This window comes from Drosophila yakuba, chromosome 3R, assembly GCF_016746365.2.
Source record: "Drosophila yakuba strain Tai18E2 chromosome 3R, Prin_Dyak_Tai18E2_2.1, whole genome shotgun sequence".
Classification (NCBI taxonomy): Eukaryota; Metazoa; Arthropoda; class Insecta; order Diptera; family Drosophilidae; genus Drosophila; species Drosophila yakuba.
The window spans coordinates 12,601,587-12,625,925 of NC_052530.2; the positions used below are offsets into that span (position 1 = coordinate 12,601,587).

Sequence of the window (24,339 nt, forward strand, 5' to 3'; positions counted from 1 at the left end):
TAATTTACATTTTTTGAATAATGAAAAACCTAATATTTGAATACTAAACCAATTAGTATAAATTGCTGTAAATCACGAGTTTGGGAAACGCTTCAATCAATTGTGCAGTTGCAACTACCATATGATATGAATTTGAAATAGAAATATTTAAGCTTAACTTTTTAACTTTTTTAACTCTTAACTTTTTGACCCAAGAAGCAGAACTGATTATGAAATGTAAGGAAACTAATGAGACAGCTAAGGGGTATCAAAGCGCCCATTCCTGATTAGTTTCTGACTGATTCTGGTGATGGTGCTCTCGTTGCAGCCGCCTGATGAAATGCCATGCTTGGCGGTTGAGCACTGAGATTTTGTAGGAACAGAAGACCGACAATCTACACCACACACGAAACTGCATGTGTGTGAGTGTCGTCCTGGGCTTTTGATTATGTGTGTGTGTGTGTGAGTGATGGAATTTTGCAGTTTTAGTTAATGTTTAGCCAGCGCAATTTTGGCCCAAAGAATGTCGCGTTGAGGAGCCAAATACTTTGACAACATCACTAGTTACATTTTCTATATGTGCACTCCATCTATGTGTGGAAACTAAGGAAAAGCAACCCGCGAATGTGTGTGCGTGTGTGTGTGTGCTGACGAAAGTGGTTTAGTGCCATTTTCATTTCGGCATTGGATTTGCCATTAGAGTTTGGCCAAGCGTGTAAATGAAATTTGATAAGATTAGGCTGTGCAATTGTTGCAGTGCTACCCATGGGCCCCATTCTTCGTCCTTTGAGTGGGACTCCTTGCGAAACGGGAGCTTTCTTTGAGTGGTATAAGAGTGAAACCGTTGGAAATTTTGAAAAAATCCCATTCATGCCAAGCGAAAGTTTTCGCGTTCCACAATTCGGTCGGTTTTTGTGTTTTTTTTTTTGGTTGCTGGTTTCGGGCGCATGTCTGGTGAAACCACGAATTCGAAATCGAAAAGAGAGAGAGAGGAGAAAGCCGAGAGAAAGTTGAGAGAAAGTGCAGAGATGCGAGCTTCGGGTCTCGTGGTCCCATGTCAACTTACATGCTTACACCCCATTGTAGTAGAGTTTTTTTGTAAGCGGTGTGATGCGTGATTTTGATGGTGGTGTAGGTTAAGTTGTAGCGGTGCCATTTTTTAGCCTACACCTTGACGAAATCAATCGGGAAATTCTGATTAATTAAGCTCTCGGTTTTGGCTTTAATGTCAAGCTTAATAAGTTGGACATTTGCGTTTCCTAAAACGATGTCAGAACCCGGAAATGGTTCTATTAGTATTTGCTTTGCTTATTCAGCTTTTGATGTGGTCTATATACTCGTTTATAATATTAAGTTCATAGTTTTACTTCAGCCATATATTAGTGCAGTATTCATTGCAATCTGTGATCCTTGACTGGCTGCCTTGGCCAGCAAAACTGCAGCAAGTGCGAGATGCTCTTGGAAACCGCTTGCTGAAACTCTCATTCATCTAGGTAGATGCGATTTGGAAGAGAGCCATCCCGAGAGTTGGATGGAAATGGAAACGCGAAAGAGCGGGAAAGGAAAAGGTTCCACAGGAATGCGTGGTGGAAGATGTTTGTAGAAGGTTCGTTCGCAAGGGCAAAAGGGTGTTGAGGTAGGACTAAACACCCACTGCAGAGGGGAAGAGGCGTGGGAACTTGCAAATAAATCATGATCGGGATTTCATATTGATATACCTTCTTAATCGCAGCAGCATATTTAAATACTTATTCAAAAAAAACTCAATCACAGTTTGAATTATATTTAGATAGAAATATAGTGATTTGTCAATATTTGTATAGACCAAAAACATTTTTTTTAATATTGATATTTCTATACATAATAACCAAAAATGAATATTGAAAAATATTTTTTATAACTTTAAGTATTATTATCAATAGGTAAAAAATACAACTTTATTTGTTTTGGTAATAACAAAAACATTTTTTTATCTTTTCCTACTGGTAGTTTACATTTCGCTTACAAACATGACAATTCAAGTTCATGAAGCGTTTGAGGTAAGCTTACCTACCACTTGGCTTCCACAGATTCACAAGCAAGACGGCTTTTGGATTTTACAACCAAAACTCTTATACGCTGGCCCTTGGCAGCCGTTCTGGCTTTCGAACTCGAATCGGCGACAAGCGTTGGCCCACTTACAGGGCTCACACACACAGGGAAACTCAAAGGATTCGACTGTTCGGCAAGTCGAAAATGCGCGAGCCGAGCGAAAGCCGAAGGATCCGAATCGTGGAGGGCGATGGCAGAAGTGGCCAAAGCCACGAATGAATGGCCAGGCGCTTTAGTACTGAAAAGGTCGTGGATTTGTGTAGTTGTCGTGCTCCGTTGCCGCCGTTTGTCGTTGTCGTTCTCGTTGTCGTGTTGTCGTTGTCGTTGTCGCTGTCGTACGGGCATCGCATCGCATCGCATCGCATGGCATCGCCTCACATCGCGTAGCCGCAGTGTTGACCGTCCGCATCCGCAAACTGGCAAACGAAGCAATTGGGCTGGAAATCAAGAAACAAGTGCCAGCCAAGCTCTTCGAAGGTATATCTCAATCGGTTAACGCAATTGTTGAATGCTAAATAACACGACACAACAAAAAATAAGTAAAAATATAGAAAAACGTCAAGCGAGACGAGAGTGCACGTGCTAGAAGTAGAAGTAGAAACATCTCAAACGCCTGCGTTAAGTTTCTGAATGTGTTGTTATGCAAATCGCGTCTTTTTTGGCTTGAGGCAACAATACAGTGAGTGTGTGTGAGTGAGTGCGATTGGGAGCGTGTATGTGTGTGCCGCAGTTCCAGTGTACGACTATATATGTGCGCTGGTGTACGCGCCCACAATGCATAAATCAAAATACACATTATTGAGTCATAAATAAAGTTCGCATCGGCTGCTACTTTAAATATTGGCCTCGCGGCTGCCGGCGATTCGAAGACGAGAAAGTTAGCAGCAGAAGCACAAGCAGAAGCAAAAGCAAGGCCGACGAAATCGAAATTTATGCCTCGCACCCGCCAAATACTTTGCCATATTTTTTGCTCAATTGCCTGCCGCTCCTCCAGCTCCATCAGCTCCTTTTGATATGATGTGTGTGCGTCTCGCTGGCTGCATAAAAACTCGCTCAACGCCAACACGCCCTCTACAGCAGCAATAAGCAATAAGCACAGCAGCAGCAACAACTCCATTCCCTAACCCCTGCGGGCTGATTTTATTACAAAGGCCGTAAACGTAAAAAACGCCAAAAAGCGGAGTAAACGCCACAGCAAAAGGATACAATACGGCCAAAAACAGGGGTAAGTGCATGTGGGAAGTAAATAGCGGCCAAAATAAACCTACATATACTTTTATACACCGACGTACCTAATCTTCAGACGAAAGTGAGCGCTCAAAAGTATGCTAGGAATAATAATGCAGGCCATTGTGCCAGGAAGGTTGGAGCATTAAAAATAGAAACATTTATTCTATTCAGCTTGGAGGCATGTGGGAATGTAATGGTATTAAAGCGCAAACAATTGCAAGCTAAATAAATAAATTCAGCACTTTAATTCAGGCAGTCTTCTTGTAAAAATAATTCGGAATGGAATGAAAATAAAGTGTATTGGAAACAAATAAAAGGCGGTGTAGGAAAATTGGGGGATTGAAAGCTCGATTAGGAATTTCATTTTGAATAAAATGCCTCAATTCCCTAAGTAACAAAGTCTCGATTTATAAAATAATTATGGCAAAACAAACTTATAACAAAATAAGGGTCGGTCTCCTGATTTGTGTTATGCTTAGTAAAAGGAATTTTAAATCTGCTCAAAGTCATTCAGCACAACTTGTGGGTCCCTACATTTTTCAGCTGCGAATAAATTTTTCATAAACATTTGTCAGGCTTTGCTGGTATAAAGCTTAATAAGTTTAGTCATCAGCATCGCTAAAAATCCCTGCTGATCTCTTTGAAGGCGCAACGCCAAAGTGGGTCACACAAATGAGTGGAACTTACAATTTGTCTGCGATTGTGTGCCAGGGATAATATTTCCCATTGCCTTTGATCATTTTGTTGATGCCGGGGTGTCAGTTAGTCAGTCTGAGAAGTGCGTTAGTCTATCCCGAGGAGACATAAGCCATGGAAATCATATTAAAATGCTGTCTGTGCATAACCTACTTTTTATTTCTATATATGAACTACATATCGTATATGGCAAGCAGAGTAGTATACAACTCAGTGAGTCTCGCACCCGGTTGCATTGTGGATGGGCTGGTAGCAATCGTATTCGCATTCGCACATATATTGTTGCCATTTCACTTTTGCTGAGCACGTCTTCGCATGTGGATGTGAATGTGAGTGTGAGTGTAAGTGTGGATATGGGTAGCGGTATATATGTGGCTATGGGTACGGGTGCTGGCAAGGCTGCAGGCTCTTGCCAAATGCGCTTTGTTGCCGCCATTGTCAACATGGCCAGAAACGAGGAGCGGTAGCAGGAAATTTTTGCATTTTTCGTCAGCGCAACGTGGCTTGGCAACCGGCCAGGGAAGCAACGGGGGTGGGGGCTATCTCGTCTCTGATTTTCTGCAGAGCTTAAATTATTAAAAGGCTGGTCCAAAAACTTAAGGCTTCTGCTCGCATAAATCAAGCTGGCCAGGGGACAACCTGGCGTATGCGCAACTTTAATAACATGAGCAGCAGCTGCAAAAGTTTCGCCTGTCATGGGGAGCAAGTTTAATGCAGCATGTAAATATTGTCATGACACACGAAAACTTTCACTGGCCCTTTGTTGACAGGCTCTCGAGGACAACGGCTGAAAGGATGCGAGTTGGTGTGTGTAGACAGCCCAGATTTATGAGCACAAATGGAAGACGAAGCGTGTGACTCGCATAAAGCTGGGAGTGAAAAGTTTCACAATTAATTTTAATAGTTAATAGCGAAACTATCCAAGATGACTCTTGAGACATCCGATATAAGCAGCAGGACGCTGCAAACAGCGCAAATAAATGCTCTGGAAATACTTCTAAAATCCAGACTCTGAAACCATTAGCAGAAGTAACACATTACTGGCAGTAAATTATTTTTACGATGAAATTTGTTATCCCATCAAAAATACATCAGAAAAACAAATTAAAATGCTATTTATAATGGAGAAAAATTGGAATGATTTAAAAACATGGAATCAAAAATAAGGGCCCTGAAAAAGAGGGAATGTAAAAGGAATCAATTACATTGGTTGTTCGATGTTGAAAAACTATGTTTGCCCGTGGATACTTTTTTATTCAAATTTAAGACTGAATAAAATACAATTTTTTTAGGGTTTTAAAAAAGAATTGGATTATGGCGAAATAAAAGAAGCAAAAGAAGTATGTCCACTGTCCACAAATCGCGTTATCAAATGACCTGAGGCGTACTAATTAAAACCATTTTTGAATTAAATGCCGATGAAGTAGATTTTGTACGTTGTTAGCTCACAGTTAAATTAAAAGAGCTAATTTAATTTGTTTTTATGTTGATCAAAGAACGTTTAGTACATGCTTTTTATCACGTATTTCGCTTTGCTAAATCGTTTTCCCTCTTTCAAATGAAAGCGCTTTAAATCGCACTGGCAAATATCACATTTCAAAGTAAAGAAAAATTGAAATCAAAGCTTTGGCTGTACAAAGCCAAATAATCCATCAAGTGGCATTAACTTGAAACAATAAATTTCACACACAGCTGCAGAGGCAAGCCCAAACCAACATAGGTCTCGAACAACTCGAGCTCGGGCACTTGAAGTGCTTGACAACTAATCAGGTTTCAAATGCCTAAGCACACACACACTCGTACACTGCAGGAAAAAAGTGGCAGTAGATCGGGCAAGGGGAAATAAATCCGTCAAGAGTGTCGGTAATCAAAGCTGCTTACAACGTGCGCTTGTATTGTATTTTATGGGGAATTGGGCATCGGTTTTGCGAAAATTTCATTGCGGATTTTATTTTGTGCCCAATGCGATTGACTTAAAATAGATGGGAATGACCAATTGAGTTTCGTTGGTAAACCCATCGAAATTTGGGAAGACAGCAATTGGCTTTGAATAAATGGTTGATCAGCTTAATATAGGAAATGAACTTATACTGCGTCTTGTTTTGCGTATAAATAAATGTTTAAAAAAATATTAAATATTATTAAATTATTAATATTAAATATTAATATTATTATGATATACGGAAGGCTAACAAAACATGCTTAAAATTAATCACAAATTGTTTTTAAAAGTGCAGCCATGCGTGTAGTTCGGCTAATGCTGAATCTCTGCTTAAGCAGACAACGATTTCCTGAAGTTTTACAAAATAACTGAAAAGGCTAATGTACATTCAATGTTGACCAGTACACAAAATTGAAGGAGCACCGAAGGCGGGTAAAGTGTACCATAAAAAAGCTAAATCCGAAGGATGCATTTTTTAGATGCGGCATTACTAGCTGCAGAAATGAACCCATTCAAATGGCCGACCTAAATCTGCATAGGGGCAAGAAAATGAAGGAAAAGAAATGCAGCATAAAAAGTGAAAGAGCAACATGAGCTCAAAACTATGGCCAGAACTCAACTGGCATATTGCTATAGCCCCAGAATATAGTAAACTTTGCACTAGTTACAAGGAAAGGGTATAGGGATTACATCAAGGGCTTGACTCTATATACAGGAGGTTTGTATATAGAGTCATAGAGTTTCAAAGGCATTTGCGTTTACCACTTTTTAAAAAATATCTACATAATATCTTGTTCATAAAACCATTTATCTAAGCCTCAGTTTTCTTATGCTGCCCCACGTTTCCATCAAAAGGTAATTCTATCATATCGTAAAACTATAAAAGCCGTGACAGCTAGTTATGCAAAGTGTATTAAAAGCATCGTCTTGCCGGGCAACTTTCAACTCTCTCCCACACTTTTTTACTCCTTGGGGCTTTTAGTTTTCCACCAGTTTTCCCTCTGCGTTTACCGTTGGCATTGTGTGCGCATAATAGTCTGAAATTAAATCAGCGAGCGCGTGGGTAACTTAAAATAATAGCCATTGCTTATGTTTAAGTAAAATATGTACTTTGTGTTCGAAATAAGTGACCGGGATGGAGAGAGCAGAATGAAGTTCCTGCAGCTGCTGCGTCCTCTTTTCGGATCTCTCTCTCTCTTTCTCTCTCTCTCTCTCTTCTGATTTCGGACTGGTTGCTTATTTCCGTTTCCGCTTGGCCTGCTGCTTGCTGCATTTTTTACCACCAGCTCACCGTTCTGGCACATTATTTAGAGCGCTCCCCCACCTAACCCCCTCCATCGCATTTCGTTTCGTTTTATTACTGAATTTCCATTGGATAGTTTGCGGGGAGGCGCGCCTAAGAGCTTAGCTTAATTTTTGGCTGCAGTTTGGCCAGGCTTATCACTGGCTAAGAACAAACAAAAATCGGCTACACTATAATTTAAGGCTGACAGGGTAACCTTTCCAATTCCCCGTCTCTATTGACAATGGCTAATGTCTGTAATTCTCTGTTTGCCCAACTTGGTCAGTTGGAAATGTCGGTGCGACTGCGGCAGATATATTTCAATAATGATAATTAATATAACGAAACGGAGACTACAACTGCTTGGTTCTATTGATTTATGGCCCTTGGTAAATTGTGGCACTTAGTGTAAGTGTTTATATATATGCAAAAGGTTCCACAAATGGGGCCTGGGGTGGCCACTTGATTAGACTTCACACACCGACATGACTACACCTACATACCTACATGGATACACCTGGAAAGCACACGCACACAAACATCATTGACATACATTTTCCAGGAATTTCATTACTATTTTAATTGAATTATTCATTTCCACTCAAGCCAGTCCATTTGTTTGCCATTCCAGCTTTTTGTATATTATATTAACTAATTGTTTAGCTGTGCTTTATTAGAACATGTTTTGTAAAATAGTTACTTAAATATTCATTTCATATTTAAATCGTTTAGCCGTCATTAAAACTGAAGTATTCCTCTCTGAACCGTAATTAGTACTACCAACTTGACTTTTGATTTATTAAACATTTTATTTTAGCCAGGTTTAGGGGTATATTCAATTTGGGAAAGCCTAATTTCATTTGCTAAAGCACATGCTCACTGAAACTTCCGCTCCCATCTGTACTTGTTCGCTTATTTGCTTAATTTTAAGTTCTTTAAACAAGTCGATGGCAGACTGAGCGGAAACTTTTGCAACTTGTAATAAAAAAACATTTACTTACCCAAAATGTAGGAAGATAAACCACAGCAAGGCAAACATGCAAACGGAATGGGCGGAAGCAGACTTCTGGCATATGAAATGAGCAAATAAAAGAGACATTCAATTATCTAAAAAGCAAAACAAATATGAAAATTAATTTGACATGTTTGACATTTTGGGCAAACACAAGCATGAACATCAAAGGGGGCGCAGCGACGCAGGGGCGTGGTCGACTGAGAGTGACAGAAAATGCCAGAAAAACATTTGATTAACCCAGATAAAAGGGCATGCAGAGCAGGTTCCTGGAAGGTGGGAGGAAAATGGCATGACGAACGCTTAACTCTTTAATCAGGGATTCTTTTTGACCTCAGCTCGGCTAATTTTCCACGCGAATGTGAGCATTACCGCTGGTCCTTCTCATTTCCGAAGCATTTTCTTGCCGTTTTCGGTTTTCGTTCCTCTTTTGGTTTCTGCCATAATTTCTGCGCGCGAGTCACGCAAACTTTTGCGTCTCGAGTCGAGTGTCCCTCTATGTCCTCCCAGCTCCTGTGTCTCCGTGTGTTTGTCACGCATGAAGCGCTGACAGCAGAGCAAACAGCAAACAGCAAACACAGGACGAGCGAACTATTAAAAGCAAACTGAAGCGCACACACACGTTGACAACGAAGGCGGACGGGGCCTAAAAAGTGTGCAAAAGCAAGGACATTGCGAAAGGATTTTTTCGCAATAATCAGCAGAGGCTACAATGTTGCCACTGCTTCTGCTCCCGCTGCTGCTGCTCCTGCTGTTCATGCTGCTGATGATGATGATGATGGGATGGCTAAGATGAGAGAAAAGGGCAACAAAATATTTCCTGTCTGCGCTTAAAGATTTCCCAGACTCACACACACACACTCTGCCAAACGGGCAGCTAGCCTGAGGCCCTGAAATTGAAAGCGCGTTGCATGTCAGCGACCCTCTCTCCCTCGGCCACGCCTCTTTTCCCACCCATTGGGCCACGCCCACATCCGTCTGCTTAGGCCTTTGCCGGGCTTGCAAAACTTTTGCGACGCATATGAAAATGATGCCAGCACACGCATGAATGTCTGTGGACAAGCACATCATTTTTGCCATTCCTGCCGTCTTTTGATATTATTCATACCCTAAAAGAAGAATTTTCATATTGCATAGATAGGAAGCTGTATGTTCAGCTAAACAAGTATTTTAAAAATTATTTTCTTAGCTTAAATTTGTCTATATTCGCTTTAGCAGATTTATTGCCTTACAACAAAATTGTATTTATTTATATGAAGCAATGGAAGAAAGCGCAACAAACGAATTCAAAATATTAGAAAGCCTTGCAGTATAGAGTATTTTGCGGTTTATTTAGCTCGCCCTTCCTGCAAGCATACTCGTATACATATTTTTCCGCAATTTACCGCGCCATCGAAATAAAGTTGAAGTTGACTGTTGCCGGTTCTTGCCAATGGCAAAAATGAGAAGACCCCAAAGAGCTATCGTTCTGGCGCTGTTTGTTTTCTGTCTGCCGCGAACATCATCAGTATTTGCCTTGCCATTTGAATGTCTGATAAATTTAAACTTTTCGTATTTGGAGCCTCCTGGAAAGCAGATCATTTTTGCATTTAAATGGGTCTCAGCCCACGTGAAATGTGCTTCACGTTTCCTTTTATGTTTGTGTCTAGAGCTTGAGCCAGTAACTAAGCTCTAATGCCGATAGAGCCCCTATAGATTTCCCCTTTTTGGCTTTCACTTCATATTTTCATAATACACATAAATAAAGTCATTTTGGCCCACTAATACCCACTCTTCCTTTTTTCAACACACGCACACGCAAGCCCAGCAAAAGTTGGCCAAAAAAAAGAAGTGAAGAGAAAAGTTTTGGTAAAAGTTTTTTACCTAGCTTTCGAATCGAAGCGTAATCAAAGCAGCCGAACACAAACAAATGCTAATGCCAGGACTTAGTTTTCGGGTAATGATGTAGCTGTAGACGTATGTGTGTGATGGTGTGCTGCTGCTGCGTTGGTGTGGGTGAAGCGCGTGTGCGGCACTAGAGGAAACGACAGCCAGTTACGTGACTTTTATATTCTCAACGCATTTTCGGCCCACACACACACACGCACACACTAACAGGCAGGGAGAAAGGATTGGGGAATAGAGTGTTTTATCCTGATATGCTGCCCTGACCAACTTTATATAAGCCATTTTTCGAAGGGGCGCCGCTGTCAAAGGCAAAGGTCAAGTCCGCCGGTTGAGTGCTTCGCCAGCTTCGCTTGCTTATGCGGTGACATGTCCTCTGAAGGAGGGACGTGACCGGGATGAGGATCAAGCAGTGCTCAATGCAGCATTACTCTAGGTCTCTGATCCAGGCAAATCAATGTGTATGGCTGGGGCTAATTATAAAACTCACTGGCGCAACACCTTCTGTCTCAATTAAGACAATTTGGCCCAGTCATTAATGTCAATTGAGAGTGCGCGGCGGCAAGTGTGGCAAATGACAATGAATAGACAAAAATGGCAAGTGGCAGCGAATGGGGCAAGTGCGGTGCGAATCCAAGGACGAGAAAATTAGCGCATGACTTTCAGGCGTAAAATTGAAAATCATTGCGGCAACACCTGACGCCTCAAGTGGGTCGCACGCATTACGTGATTTTCGTTTATGATTTCAGCTTACTTTAACTGCTTGCCCGCTTCCGTTTCCGTTTCGACTCTCTCAGCTCCTCCAGTTCCTGCAGCTCCAGGTGCACGACTCCACTTTGTCCCCGTCTCTGGCCATAAAAATGAATATTTATGCGCAGTGCCACAGACATAAATATGTTGATATTCGTGCACATAATACAACCGATATATGGCGATGGCCCCTCACCAGCACACACTCTCACACACAGGACCAGTTGTCATTCATCAAATCGCATCGATTATTGTATGTGTATATCCATATATGGAACAGAACTGAACCAGCAGCAGCACCAGCAGCATCAAAATTTTCCCTTTTCCCAAACATCTCCGCACCCGCGTCATTTGTCACGGCAAGGAGAAACAGCAGAGCAATGGTGATTTATCATATTTACCTTGGCCGCACAAGCTGTACATGCACAGGTGCAAGGGTTCAGGACCCTAATGCAATTTGTTTCGCGCTCTGGCTGTCGAGCATTTTATGGCCCCAACTAGAAACCGGGCAGGATATCCAAATAGAGACACAGAGAGAGAGAGCGAGCGGAATCCGGCTAAGAGCACTCTGCGTTCCTACATGTGTGAGTGTGGGTGCGAGTGTGAGTGTGAGTGCCGGCTTCAATGTGTTTGTGCATTCATTTAAGTGCTTTGCATAATATCTAAAAGGCGATGGGACAGATAGTGCAGCTGTATGGGGTCACGATTTACGGCAATCATTATGCTGTCGAAGATATAAAAGATTGTCAACTAATGCAAGTATCGAAAGGGTGAATGAAGCTTCAAAGTTCAAGGTTCTGTATTTGTTAATGGACTGCTCTGAATAATGATAGATAAATGAACTCAGCGTCAGTCTGCGAATCATTCGCTTTTAGCATATTAACGATCATTTTGTACCGAGTTAACCATAACATTTTGGGTACAACTGAAGTATTACCCATCCGCCATGTTGGCCGTGCTTATTTATTATCTTATCTGCAAACATTTTCTAAATTTACTCAACATTTTCTCGGAAGTCTGAGTTGAGTTGCTATAATACTCCAGCCTCAGCATGCGAAGGAAAACCGAACTTAATCGCCATCGCAGCTTCTTGAAAAGCATATATGTACATAAGTATTTGTGAGCAGCTTTCTGCATAACAGAGCTACGTTTTGTTGCCCTTAGAGGGGATATAAAAAAGGAAATGCCGCAGAAATAAGAAGGAAAATCATGAATAAGTGAGTGCAATCAATGCCACAATGTTTGCGGGCCAAGAGAAATTCGAGCGTATTTTCGTGTGTGCTTGCATACGTGAAGAGCTTAAAACGATTTGTAGCCTTTAATGCGCCCCGTGGCCTGACATAAGACACGTGGCATTCGCCAACTTCCTGCTTCCCGAGGTCCTTTGTGTTTTATGCGACACGTTTGGTAATTCGATAGCCCGGCGTACGTACACATTTAAATGGCAAGCTTACACAATTTACCAAAATACTACACCTCTACACCCCGGTTGCCCTCCGCATCAAGACTTGTTTGTATTTGCCTTGGCTGGGAATCGATTATTCAATTTCGGGAATACTCGGCGATTGATTTTGATTGATTCGCCCCACATATCGAATATCGAATGACGCTGTTTGGCTGCTCTGTTAATTTGCATCAATTTCGGACGTCTAATTTGATTTGATTAATGTGATTAATGTGGCCACTCACTGGTCCTTCCACCACTCGCCAAAGGGTTGTTATGGGCGTGAACGGAAAAATGCGGAAAAAGGGGAAAAAAAGCGGAAATGCGGAAAATCGAAAAAAAGCGAAAACGAGAAGCTGCTCCAAAGAAGTGCCAACTGGCTGATGGGTTTGTCAGTTGGCATCAAAGCGCATTAGTTTGTATGGCATCCAAATTGGTAAGGCGGCGGGCACTTTGCAAACACACCTCTCTCAAACATATCAGCGCCTAAATCTGCCAGTCGCTCTATTTTTGGCCCACACACACACACACACATACACTAACCGGCTCACATACACAAAAGGCGAGAGCCAAACAATAGAAAAAGCCCAAAAGTGGGCTAACTCTCCGAGTGCAAAGCTACCAAAAAAAGACAGAAAACAGGAAAACAAGGTGGAAAATAGAGAACACAGCCCACTGCAAAGCCTGTCAGCCAACAGGGAAAAAGGGCCATTGGATGGGGGCACTTATGTGATAGCTCCCGCTTTGACGGCGGCACCTTTTGTCTATCCACGTGTTTGGCCCAATCACAGCACAAAAGGGCGGAAGAGAGCGACACGTCTTTGGGGCTGGGTACACTGGCCACAAATATTTGTGTTTGCAAAGCAATGCTGCCTTGCGAAGTAAAAATTTCGAACTTAATGTCATCACTTAACAATAACTTGAACTTATAGTTTGAATACTAATAGTATAAATAATATCATATAGGATTGTTAATCACTTCTAGTATGAATAATAGTATGAATACAACATTCTAAGTGCAGCAACTTCTTTGAGTTTTATTTGCATGTAGCTTGTCGCCTTTCGCATCTTTAATCTCCTCTTTTAGCCATGGGCGTTTCGGCATCTCAACTCTGACATATGACAAGAGGAGTCTGCTCAAGAGGGGGAAAGTGAAATCCTGGAAGTTGGCCCACACTGCGAATGGCGTGGCTCATTAGGCCAAAGCCAGCTTAATTACGGCTCCTGGAGAACGTTCAATTTAAGATGTTGCCGGGACAGCTGCCAGTGACCACTTTCCAATGCCTAATTGGGATTTAAGGGGGAGCTGGGCAAATAATTTCAATTTAATCGCCGCGAGAAACTTTTACCTAATTGTTAAATCAATGAAACCGAAATTCAAACACAATGCACTAATTACAAAAGTTGGGAGCGGCGCTAATTAGAGGACAAAGGCAATCGATACGAAAACGGAAACTTGTTACCCAAAAGCTCAGGAATCACCGGGAAACACCAACCGAATGCCTCGGCATTAGCCGAGCAAATACCCAGCGTCTTTCGAGGGCTTTTCAATCAAGCCTGAGACTCGCTGTCTGAGACTTGGCTCGATGCCGGACTCCGTTTGAATTTCAGTCAAATCAAAGCGATATCCTCTCGAGAAACAACAGCAGTGGCAAAGGCAAAGGCAATGGCAAAACAAAACAAAAGCCAGGAAAACCAAGCACGAGTGCAAAATAAAAATCGATTTCGCCGGCAGCTGAATTGCTGGCAGCAAATAAAATAAACGACACATGGCTGCGAAACGGAAACTGCGATATGCGAGCTGAGAAGCAAACAGACACAAAAAGATAGACAGACGGGGCTGAGACAGACGAGGCCAATAAAAAAATAGGTGGTGGGGTGCAAAAACCAGAATGGAGACAGAGGCAAGGACACGATAAGTTGCAGGATATTCAGGCCAAGACAGGCGAAAGAGTCACAGTCACCATTAGATGTTTGCGCTAGGACGACACCATACTTTCACGCCATATTTCCTGCCCCGGCCATCCCTGCTCTACGTGCCAGAGTAAATCCAAAAGTCATGTAATTTATTTATTGCCGATTGCAGATAAGGCAGCCAAGGCTACTTACAAAATGTATTAACTAATTGCTTCCCGCCAAGGTCGCGTCCTGTCACCCCAATCCACGAACAGAGCCTGAAAAATCAGATTCTCGAGGGCATCGCCCCCCGATTTCGCTGCTTTCTTGATAAATGAGCATATTTCCCATCCTGCTGCAAAGAGCACAGCAAACTCGACCAACACCAAAATGATTCGAGGCTTGTTTTTGTGGCTGATTATCTCTAGGTTGGACAGGACTAATGACCAGCAGGAGTGTGGGGTCCTGAGTGACGGACACAAATATTGGTATTGCCTTGGCAGTTAGCTAAAATGGTTGAGTTGGGGATCCAGATTCTATTGTAATACTCCCTTGGTCACTAAAATACTAAGAAGAGAATTTATGAAAAGTGATTTTTGAGCCAGAGATTTCATTTTTCGCTGATTTAGTTCACACAGATTTACAATTACATTCCAAGTAATTTCTTGCCATTAGGTTAAGGTAATCACATAACATGAATAAAGTTGCCTTTGTCAATTTGCAGCCTTTCAAGCCCTAGGGTTTAATTAAACTGCCAACACAAACAGCTTATTGTGACACAAAAGAGTGATGAAAATATACGGCTCGGTGATGAATATCAGTAAAAACTTTTACATTTTTTCATACTCTTTCATACTCATCATTATTTCCGCTGCTTTCAAAAGCCAGTTAGACCCCGTCCTGTTGCGGAGTTTTGTGATCCGCTGTCCCGAAGGACAACCGTCGGAGTGCACCGACATATTGAAATTTGATGGCGGCAGTGCACCGCTCGCAAATGTCCCCAGCGGCATTAATTTTATCAAAGTTGAGCTGCCTGAGAGTGTGTGTGTGTGCGTGTGCTGGTGTACCAGTGTGAGTGTGTGTCTGTGCTTGTGTTTGTGGCAAGTAAAATTTGATCCAGTGCAACAGGAGCGCGTTACAAAGGATCCTGCGAGGATGTCTGCGCTTGTGTGAGTCTGTGTGAGTGTGTGGGTGTGTGAGCGAGCCTGAGCCTTCCCCTGAACTAAACTGAACTGAACTGAACCGAACAGAACTGAACTGAACTCGTCGGGTATTATAAATCAAAGCCAGGTGGCTGCCACGCCCACAGACGACGACGCCATAGGCGGCAGCATCCTTTTCATTTTGCCTACGTGAAATTAGTTGCGTAAATCCCAACACGAGAACGCACTCGACAGCAACAAATTAGGCAAAAAGCTTATGTAAGAGGGGAATAAAAATGAAGGCAGCTGGTAAACTATGCGCTTAATAGCGGAGCGGTGTGTGCAATAAACCAACTCGGGGCGAGCGAGATGGCTACATTGTTGGAGCGAGACAGAGTCACACATGCCACACATATGTACATATATTTGTATGTGTGTTGGGGGGCTCGTCTTTGGGGAAATTAAAGCGTGGCAAAAAGTGCCAGGCTTCATGTTAATTTTCATTAAAATTATATTAACTTGTAACGTGGCTGCTGCTGCTGCTTCTGCTGTCGCTTTTGCAGCGCAAAAAGTGAAAGAGATAGCGGGCTGCAGAGTGAGAGAGATGGGTATACACACACACAGACACACACACGAGTGCGGCCAGGCGACTAATTTTTAGTGTCCTTGCAAGTTTATCAAGAGCGGGAGGGCGTAAAAGCGGGGTACCAAAAAAGCGAGTTCAAGTCCTGCGGGACACTTAAAATATTTAAATGCGCAAAATAATAAATTAGAAAATTTTTGTGGCTCCGAAAACCTTTTGCACCCCACCCCTCTCCCAAAAGAACCCAGCGAACGGGACACAATGCGCCTGTACTTTCACCCCCTTTCGTGGTTACTGGGGTTTGGAGGAGGCAGGAGGCAGAAGGCTGGGCAGCTGGGTTGCTGAGAGATTTGGCCCAAGACCTTGTTCGTGTCCGAGTCCAGGGCCTGACACTTAACATGACAGCGCAGGGCGAGGTGGGCGAAGGTTCCCAAGGCTCAACTGGGTCACTGGGATGCGGAGCGGAAAAAGAAACAGGGCTAAGCGACTGGAAAAGTAGCTAAATAAGGTAGCGCATGCATATGCGAAATTATACGAATAATCACAGGAGGGAAGGGGAGTTACTACCTTATATTCAACAATAAAAATGTATTACATATTCTCTTCTGCTAATTCCTTTAAGATCACTTGATACATTCAAAACGCGTATGTATAAATTGACTATTGTAGGGAACATAAATAAACGCTGTAAGAAACCATAGCTATTTGGGGCATGCCCCTTCTGAAATAAGTTATGTGATTGCAAGTGTCACACCTGAGTTCCATAGCACCGCACCAGCCATAGCCTTTCAATCCCTCTTTGCCCAACGCAAACAAACGTCTAAACATTTATTTACACTTGAAGTGGCCCAAAGTTTTGCCCCAGCACGTCGGCCACATCTGTCATTATTGTAATTGTCAAGTGTGCAGCCATAGAGGAACATTCGGTGGGCTTCTATTGACGCCGAGATATATAAACCATTATGAGTTGCTCTCGGTCATAATAATGTCGATGTGAATGCGATGGTGACTGTGAATGTGAATGCGAATGGGAGTGTCTAGGTGTGTGCTTTACGAGTCGGTTGGCGGCAGTTGGCCATTTATTATGTTGCCACATAAACAATATTTTATTTAACATCATTTCCACTGTGTGACTGTGTTTGTGTGTGCGTGTCGGTGTGTTTTCTCGTATACACAGGCATATTATATATATCTGTGCGCTGGAGGGACTATAAAAATTGTCAGCTTCTGCGGCTGCTGCGCTTCATTCTTTCGCTTCGCAAAGGACCACATAGAGCTGTGAATTATTTCACGCTTTGCTTTATTATAAAACACTTTTATGTCTTCATATAACCCAAACATTTTGAGTGCCACACACACACACATACACACAAGCACAGGCACACATCCATCGCAGGATCTTCCGTTTCCGCTTGGCATTGTTTTTGGCGAGCTTTCATTGCACATCCCACTTGTGCTGTAAACATAAATTTGACGCCATAAAGAAATATCAAAAGTATTTCGCCACGCTTCGCGTGACAATAAAGCGCATCATAATAACAATAAGTGAAGGTTCTGCTTTAAGGAGCTTCTTCCTTTCCGCCGAAGGCCTAGAAGTCAACCAACACATTCGCATCCGCCGTCACACACATTTCAGCTGCAAAAATTCGCTTCAGTTAATTAAAACAAAACATTTTCAATTACAAATGTGGAGGGAAGGGGTTCTGCTGAAGGGGGGCTGTAATGGCTGGCGGCAACTGCAGCTGCTGCTCCTGCTGTTGCATAGATACATACAAGTATACACTGTGCAGACACAAACAGGCACACACACCTATGCGCGTCGATGTGTTACAAGGCAGCTGCAAAAAGTGCAGCATACTTATGTGGGCAACAGCAGTGGCTGTTTGCATAGGTGTGCGTATTCGTGGGTGTGCATGTGCAACGCCAGGAGTTATTGTCATTACAGCTGTTGCTCTTACTGCCACATTTTATTATTATTGTTGTTTTTTCGACGCTGCCAGTGTTGTTTTTTCTTGTCAACAGCAGCGATGCATCATGAATATATTAAAATACAAAGTTATTCTCAGTGTGGGCGCTGTGCCGCACTTCCCTTCAGACAGAATTTAAGTAGTTAAGCGTTAAAGTATTTGAAATATTAAAAAAAAATAAAAAGGAAAATGCTTTTGAGTCGCTACTAGCTTGAAACTTGTATACCGCCATCAGTTTAATAATTCAAAATTTGTTAAGTGAACAAATGCACTTAATCAAATTAGTTCTTCTAAAGCAATCAAAACAGTTAATCCACAATAATCAAAATGAAATTGATACTATATCAATTCGTACACTAATGACAATGTTTATCAAAGACTTTGAACAAAAATGATATAAGGTCAAACTGCGTATTGATTTCTAATCACTTTTGGCTACGCAATGACGATTCAAACGCCTCATCATCGTGGCTGAGTGTTCAGGGAGTTTCCAATTTCAGAGGACGAGAGTGCAATCAATCAATCAATCAGTGGTCACACATTCAACATGATTAGACTCCGTCTCGTTTAATTAGTCCGTGGTCAGTGTGAGCCGTGAAAAAGTTGTTAACACCGGGGCCAACACGGCAATTGTTTGTGCCGTGTCCAAAGTGGTTTAGATTAATGGTTAGCTTCGGCTTAAAAGGGGGAATTGGTGGTTAAGTAGGTCATTTTCACGTGTGCATGTCGCTTATCACACTATTAGCGGTGGTTCTCTTTTACCCCTATACCTATAGGGCTACACTGGAAAATAAATCACAACAGTACTCACACAGTGCCATACTGGCACTAGTATAATGAGGTATGTGAAATACGTATACTTTCCACGGTGTATATGAAATTCCGTTTCCCCCCCAATTTCTCTATTAAAAATTGACTCAGTTTCATAATTTACATTTCCCCCCGTTGGCTGTGTAACCGAATTTCGTCTGGGGTGAATGGAGACCCCAAAGAGGACATAAATAGCTTCCCGGTGGGGCATAGATAAACCCTCAGACGGAGTTCCACACAGCTCCCCCTTCCGCCGACCTCGCTGCGCAAGACGCAGACAAATTATGGACAAATTATGTCGACCTGGAAATGAGCAGCGGGCGAATGCGAGCGTGGTTTCAGCCTCATTATATAGCTGGCTGCTTCCTACGCTGTCCCACTTCCTTGCCACTCCCCCCTGCGCCCCCCTATACCACCATTTTACACCGCCCCTCCACCAACCACCTGCCCTTCTGTTTGCATGCGTTGTCGTCTGTTTGGCTTTTGGCTTTGGCTTTGGCTCTGCGGCTTGGCCATATTTAAATCGCAGGAAGTCAGCGCCAGGTTAGCTACGGGCCATACTATCCCATGTGCTGCGCTCTACACACACACACACACAGCGTTTGTGTGTGCCTTTGTGTGCGTGTGTGTGTCAATGTGTGTTGGTGTGCTGGTGGCCACTTCCGGTCGTTTGTCGCCATTTTCATAATGTCTGCCTTTGGCCCGTAGGCGTTTGTTGATTTAGTTTTGCCTTTTATTTCTCGCACCAGGAATGCTGACTCTGGTTTTATTCCATCTCTTTTAATTTAACAACAGGGCAAATATTTAGGTCGTGCAGGCCGCGCAGCCTGCTCGATTTTAAAAATGCAATTCAAGTTGCAAAATACATACATATACGCTTATATATATATATAAATTCTCGAAAAGGTTTTAAATTTTGTGGCGTCAAGGGTGCTTGGAGTGGGCCCCACTGCACAATTTGTTGTATTATTTAGCAAAGTTCACTTGAGCGTGTAGTTGAAATGAAAGTGGGCATGGTCCAGGTGCCTGGGGGCGAAAGAAGCGGGGGCCAGCGATTCGGATAAGCCGTGTCGGCAGTTTGCCGGAAATTGAAGCAGCAAAAAATATACAAAAAATATAAATATATACATACACCTACAAAAATGGAAAACAACAACGGGAACCAGAAGAAATTGTTGCAGTTGCAGGTGCAAAAGTGGAGCTCGACCACTCAGCCACCCGTTTCATCCCGAAAAATTTCGTACGCTGTAAATATAAAGCATAAAATATGCAGTAGACGTGAGACAGGCTTTTAAAATATTGCTTAAATTTTAATGCGAATTGGGGAGCAGTTGCACTTAAACGGGGAGGCTGCCTTTAATTGGAGTGCCCGGCCCGTCAGCGGACTTTCATTTGGCATTAAAGGCGGGCATTAAATTAATTTGCATTTGGCCAATCAATTTGCATAGCTATCCCGCTGTCGAATAGCTCCAAATCTCCTGACAAACGCAGATGGATATAGATGGCCCCACACAAAACTATCTACCTGTCTAACTATCTAACAATCGCAGGAAATGCAAATGCAAATCGAATGCAATGCTGTAAAAACAAGTGCAGGAAATCTCGATGGGGAAAGCGGAGTGAAGTGAAGTGAAGCGAAATGAAAAACGTTTGGCAGTTTGAAAAGCATGTCAAGCGACTAAATTACCTTTATGCTGGGTGCCACTCACTCAGTCCGTTCACTTAAGTTTTCCTCTGCTTGGGTTTTTCCGCTACTCCTCTGCTTTTTCCCCATGTTTATCGATTTCGACGGCTTGCGACAGTTTTTCCCAGCGCAATTTTCGCGACATATGGCTCGGTGTGCTCCTTAAGTTTCTTCCGCTTCATGTTGCTGACTTTGCTTTGTTTGCCTACGACTCAACCGCAATTCATTTCATTTCAATTGCCTCACAGCAAAAAAAAAACCAAAAGCAAAGAATTTGCTTATGTGTGAGTATGTGTCTGTGTCGGTGCTGCACTTCCGGTTCCTGCTGTGGCTCTGACATTCGTCCTGGCTGCGTCTTTTTGCCCCTTTTGCCGCCTTTCGCCAGCCTGGACTGCATTATGCATGTTGCTCGCAAATTTAATGTGATTTACAATTTAGACGATGTGCAGACATAAACGACACAACACACCGACTGAGACGAAGGCAGTGGGGGGCCAACGAAAATGCTCGAGGGTCATGAACTAAGTTTATTGTGCACATTTAAATGAAATTGCTGCGCTCAATTTATTCGCTAAGCGCCCAAAGGCATTGTCAGGTAACTTGCAATGAAAATGTGAATACAAAAGAGGAACGACTAAAAAATGTGCATTTTTCTGGTCGATGTTTTCAATATACTTTAATGTACACAAAATAGGTATTTATTAAAAATAATTATAGCAGGCTTTAAAAAACATTTAAAAAATATAATCAAATATTCTTTGTATAGTAAAAAATATGATATCATTTTAATATCATTACCAACATGTGTCATTCAATAATCAATAATTGAAGAATAATAAGATATTTTTATTTTTAAAACCAATTGCAGCAGCAATTTTCACTTTTAATGATTTCAATTGCATCTGGAAAGCAAAGCACTTTTTAAAAGCGTAGCCAGAGTCGGAAAAAATAAAACTATCGCCGCCGGGCAAAAAACATTCAACCAACTTCACACCGACTCCATTTCCCATTTTCCATTTCCCAGGACTCCACTACCACCATAGCTTATTCATTTCATTTCATTTCAGTCCGTTCGGTTTGGTTAGGTTTTTCTGACCCCACTTCGCATTTTCCCTCGTGCTCGGCCACCTTGTTTTTTGTTCCTGCTTAACATTGCCGTAGTTTTATGGAATATCCTTGTTGTCCTTGCCGCTCTAGTTGTTGTTGTTGTTTTTCTTGCTGTTGCTTTTATACTGATTCCTGGAATGGCATCGTTTTTGAAATGTGTGCATATTGTTGGCATAATTGACTGGGTTTTTGTCAATGGTTTTTGTTTGCTTCCCTGTTTTTTCAGCCGCTGCCATCGGTTTTAGGTCCTAATGTGCCATTTGTTGACTGTTTCTATAGGCATAGGCAAATGGGTTCACTGACTAGCCAAGTGACGTGGAATTTGTCGGCTCTAAACGGGGAAAAAACGGTGCAGAATTATTACTTTGCTAGATCCATATCGAAGGGGATTATAGTTCAGATAGCGAAGTTAAACAGCCGCATACAAATACACATCTCAAGATCGATTTATACGTACATAATGAGCTTCTAGGATAGTTAGGTGGAGTGTTTTCATAGCAAGATTATGGAAAAAGTTCCGAGATAGCTGCCAGGAATTTATTTATAACAGGGTGTTTGTGATTATAATATCCCGCACAATTATGTCCCAAGAATATTAACGAAGATGGTATCTCACCCGCCTTAATCGTTCGCAGCACTCGAAGTTTTTTCCCCATTTCCCTTCTGCGGTCTGCTCGGCAGGGAAAAACTAAACTTTCCCAACCCCGCGACGAAACCCCACTCACATACATAAGTAGAGACACTCTCCGCCGACAATCTCTCAATAAACACTTGCACAGCTCTTAATTACCCAATGCAAACTTGCTCAAGTAACACAACTTGTCCCTGAGGTGTGTGTTTCTGGGTGTGGGGGGTGTTGGGTGTGGGGTGCTGGGTGTGACTGCTGCTCAGGTGAGACTGCTCCTCTGACCCATCACACCTGCACCTACCTGCCTGCACCCACTTCCTCTTGCGTCCTTCTCCTGGCAGCCAACCAACCAACCAGCCAAGCAGCCATCTAGAGTTTTTCCCAGGCGCTGGCAGGAGAACTTCGCTTGACTGGCTGTCATACAAGTTTGTCAGCTTGTTTGGCTGCGTGTTAAACAAAAACGTGGCAACAACTTTCAAGTCAAAGTTTTCATGACTCTTTTGTCAATTACCGTTAGTTAGCAAGGTGGTGGTGTGGGTGGCCGGGGGAGGGGGGAGGTGAGATTCCAAGGTTTTACCTGCTTAAGACCGTGGCCACACATTAGGCCATTGGCAAGGCGATTGGGAATGTCATGTGGCAGAGATCTCCCTTTGTCTCTGCGTATGGGAATCTGCACGTCCTGATGTACTGCAAAAAATAGGTTGCCAATGAGCAACTGCAAGTAAGTGAGTTAAAATAGAATGTGGCAGATTCAGCACTTATTACCAAAAAGAATAATATGCAAACCTCTAATTCATTTAATAGCCATGGTGCATATTGTTTTATAGAAGTTTCATCGTTTCGGTCCATTTTCTTGTTCAGTGTTCTTTTGCTTTCTGCTTCCCCAATTAATTCCCATCTAAACTCCATCCAAACTTGTGCTATTCGTTTGCGTAACCCAAGCTGATAGATGGAATTCTCCTGTGTGTGTCCCCGGCTAATCCATCATTATTGATTGGCATTAAGTTGTTCTCGGTTTGTGTCCTGCCATTACGTAATGGCCTTCAAATTAATGAGCATTTATTTATGGCAGAGCAGCAGCGACGGGAAATCCCCCAAAAGGAACTGGCTTAGTGGGCAAATATGCGAGCATTTTAATTAAAACCCCACTAACCACATGAAACGACCGTTATCCTGGCTCACTATACAACTGTCTCTCTTTCTGTTTAATTGCAGTTATCACTCTAAGAGGAAAGGACACGGCGAAGCTGCAGGATGCGAGGCAAAAGGATTTGAAATTACATTTTTAATGCCGAGGCGGGCAAGAAAAAGAGCGCGAAATGAGCAGCACGTGCGCGCTTTATTTTAAATATTTATAAACAAACAAACACACACACAGTGCACGAGCACACGCGCACACCCACCCACACACCTATCCACACACCGAAACACACACACACACACTTATTTAGGTGACCAAAGTTAAGCCTCGTCAAATTGTATTAAAAATTCATCTTAACGGTTATGCGTTTTGTACAAACAGTCGAGCGGCTAAGGAGCCGGGCAAAAAATGTTTGTAAATATTAAAATGAATTTATGTGCAGAGCAAAAGTTTTTAATTAAGTGAAAAGCGAAAACCCGAGTGCAAACGATAAAAACGCGCCGCCAAACAGGAAGGAATCATCGAGCGTGTGAATTAGAGCAACGAGCTTACATATTTGAATGTTCCAGCGATGTTCCAGTTCGAGTTCGAGTTCGAGCAGCCAGAACCCAATTTATTTGCATACCTAATGCCCGTGCAGTGAGCCTCGGCAAATTGCGAAGCCCAGAAGCGCAGAATACCAACCAAACAGTTATTACCAATTGGCCAATCGGATCTGTAGCAGCCAGCTATAGCCATGTCCTTCACCGGCCCATTCCTTATATGCCTGATCATGGGAGCCATTACCTATGGAAATTCACACGAGCATGCCGATGGCTTCAAGCCAGGTGAGTGATGAAATCGAGCCAGTAGTGTGTACATGTATCCCCCTCAACGAATGGACAAATTAAAATTATTCAGTCAAGCCAACGAGCTATTATTATTTTTCCCCATGTAAGCGGTATATTTTATTAACCAATGGTTTTGCCTGCCTTTGGGATACCTTTCATTTGTAATGACCATTTTTCACATTCACAGTGTTTACTCAAATTTTTTTGCAGCCTTCAGTCAGCTTTAAAACGCGATTGTTTT

At 42.5% G+C, this 24,339-nt stretch overlaps 1 protein-coding gene across 2 annotated transcripts in view; it reads left to right on the forward strand.

Moving 5' to 3' along the window:
• The first annotated feature begins 2,300 nt into the window (after window positions 1–2,300).
• LOC6536579 (hemicentin-1) overlaps window positions 2,301–24,339 on the forward strand; it is a 79,638-nt gene continuing 57,599 nt past the window's right edge. Inside the window, exons 1-2 of one of the 2 annotated variants that reach the window (XM_002097119.3) lie at window positions 2,301–3,295; window positions 23,343–24,095. In XM_002097119.3, coding sequence (XP_002097155.2) covers window positions 24,005–24,095 — 91 coding nt within the window. In that variant the 5' untranslated portion in view covers window positions 2,301–3,295; window positions 23,343–24,004. The remainder of the gene's footprint in view (window positions 3,296–23,342; window positions 24,096–24,339) is intronic. The other variant, XM_039375280.1, reaches the window with a different exon arrangement.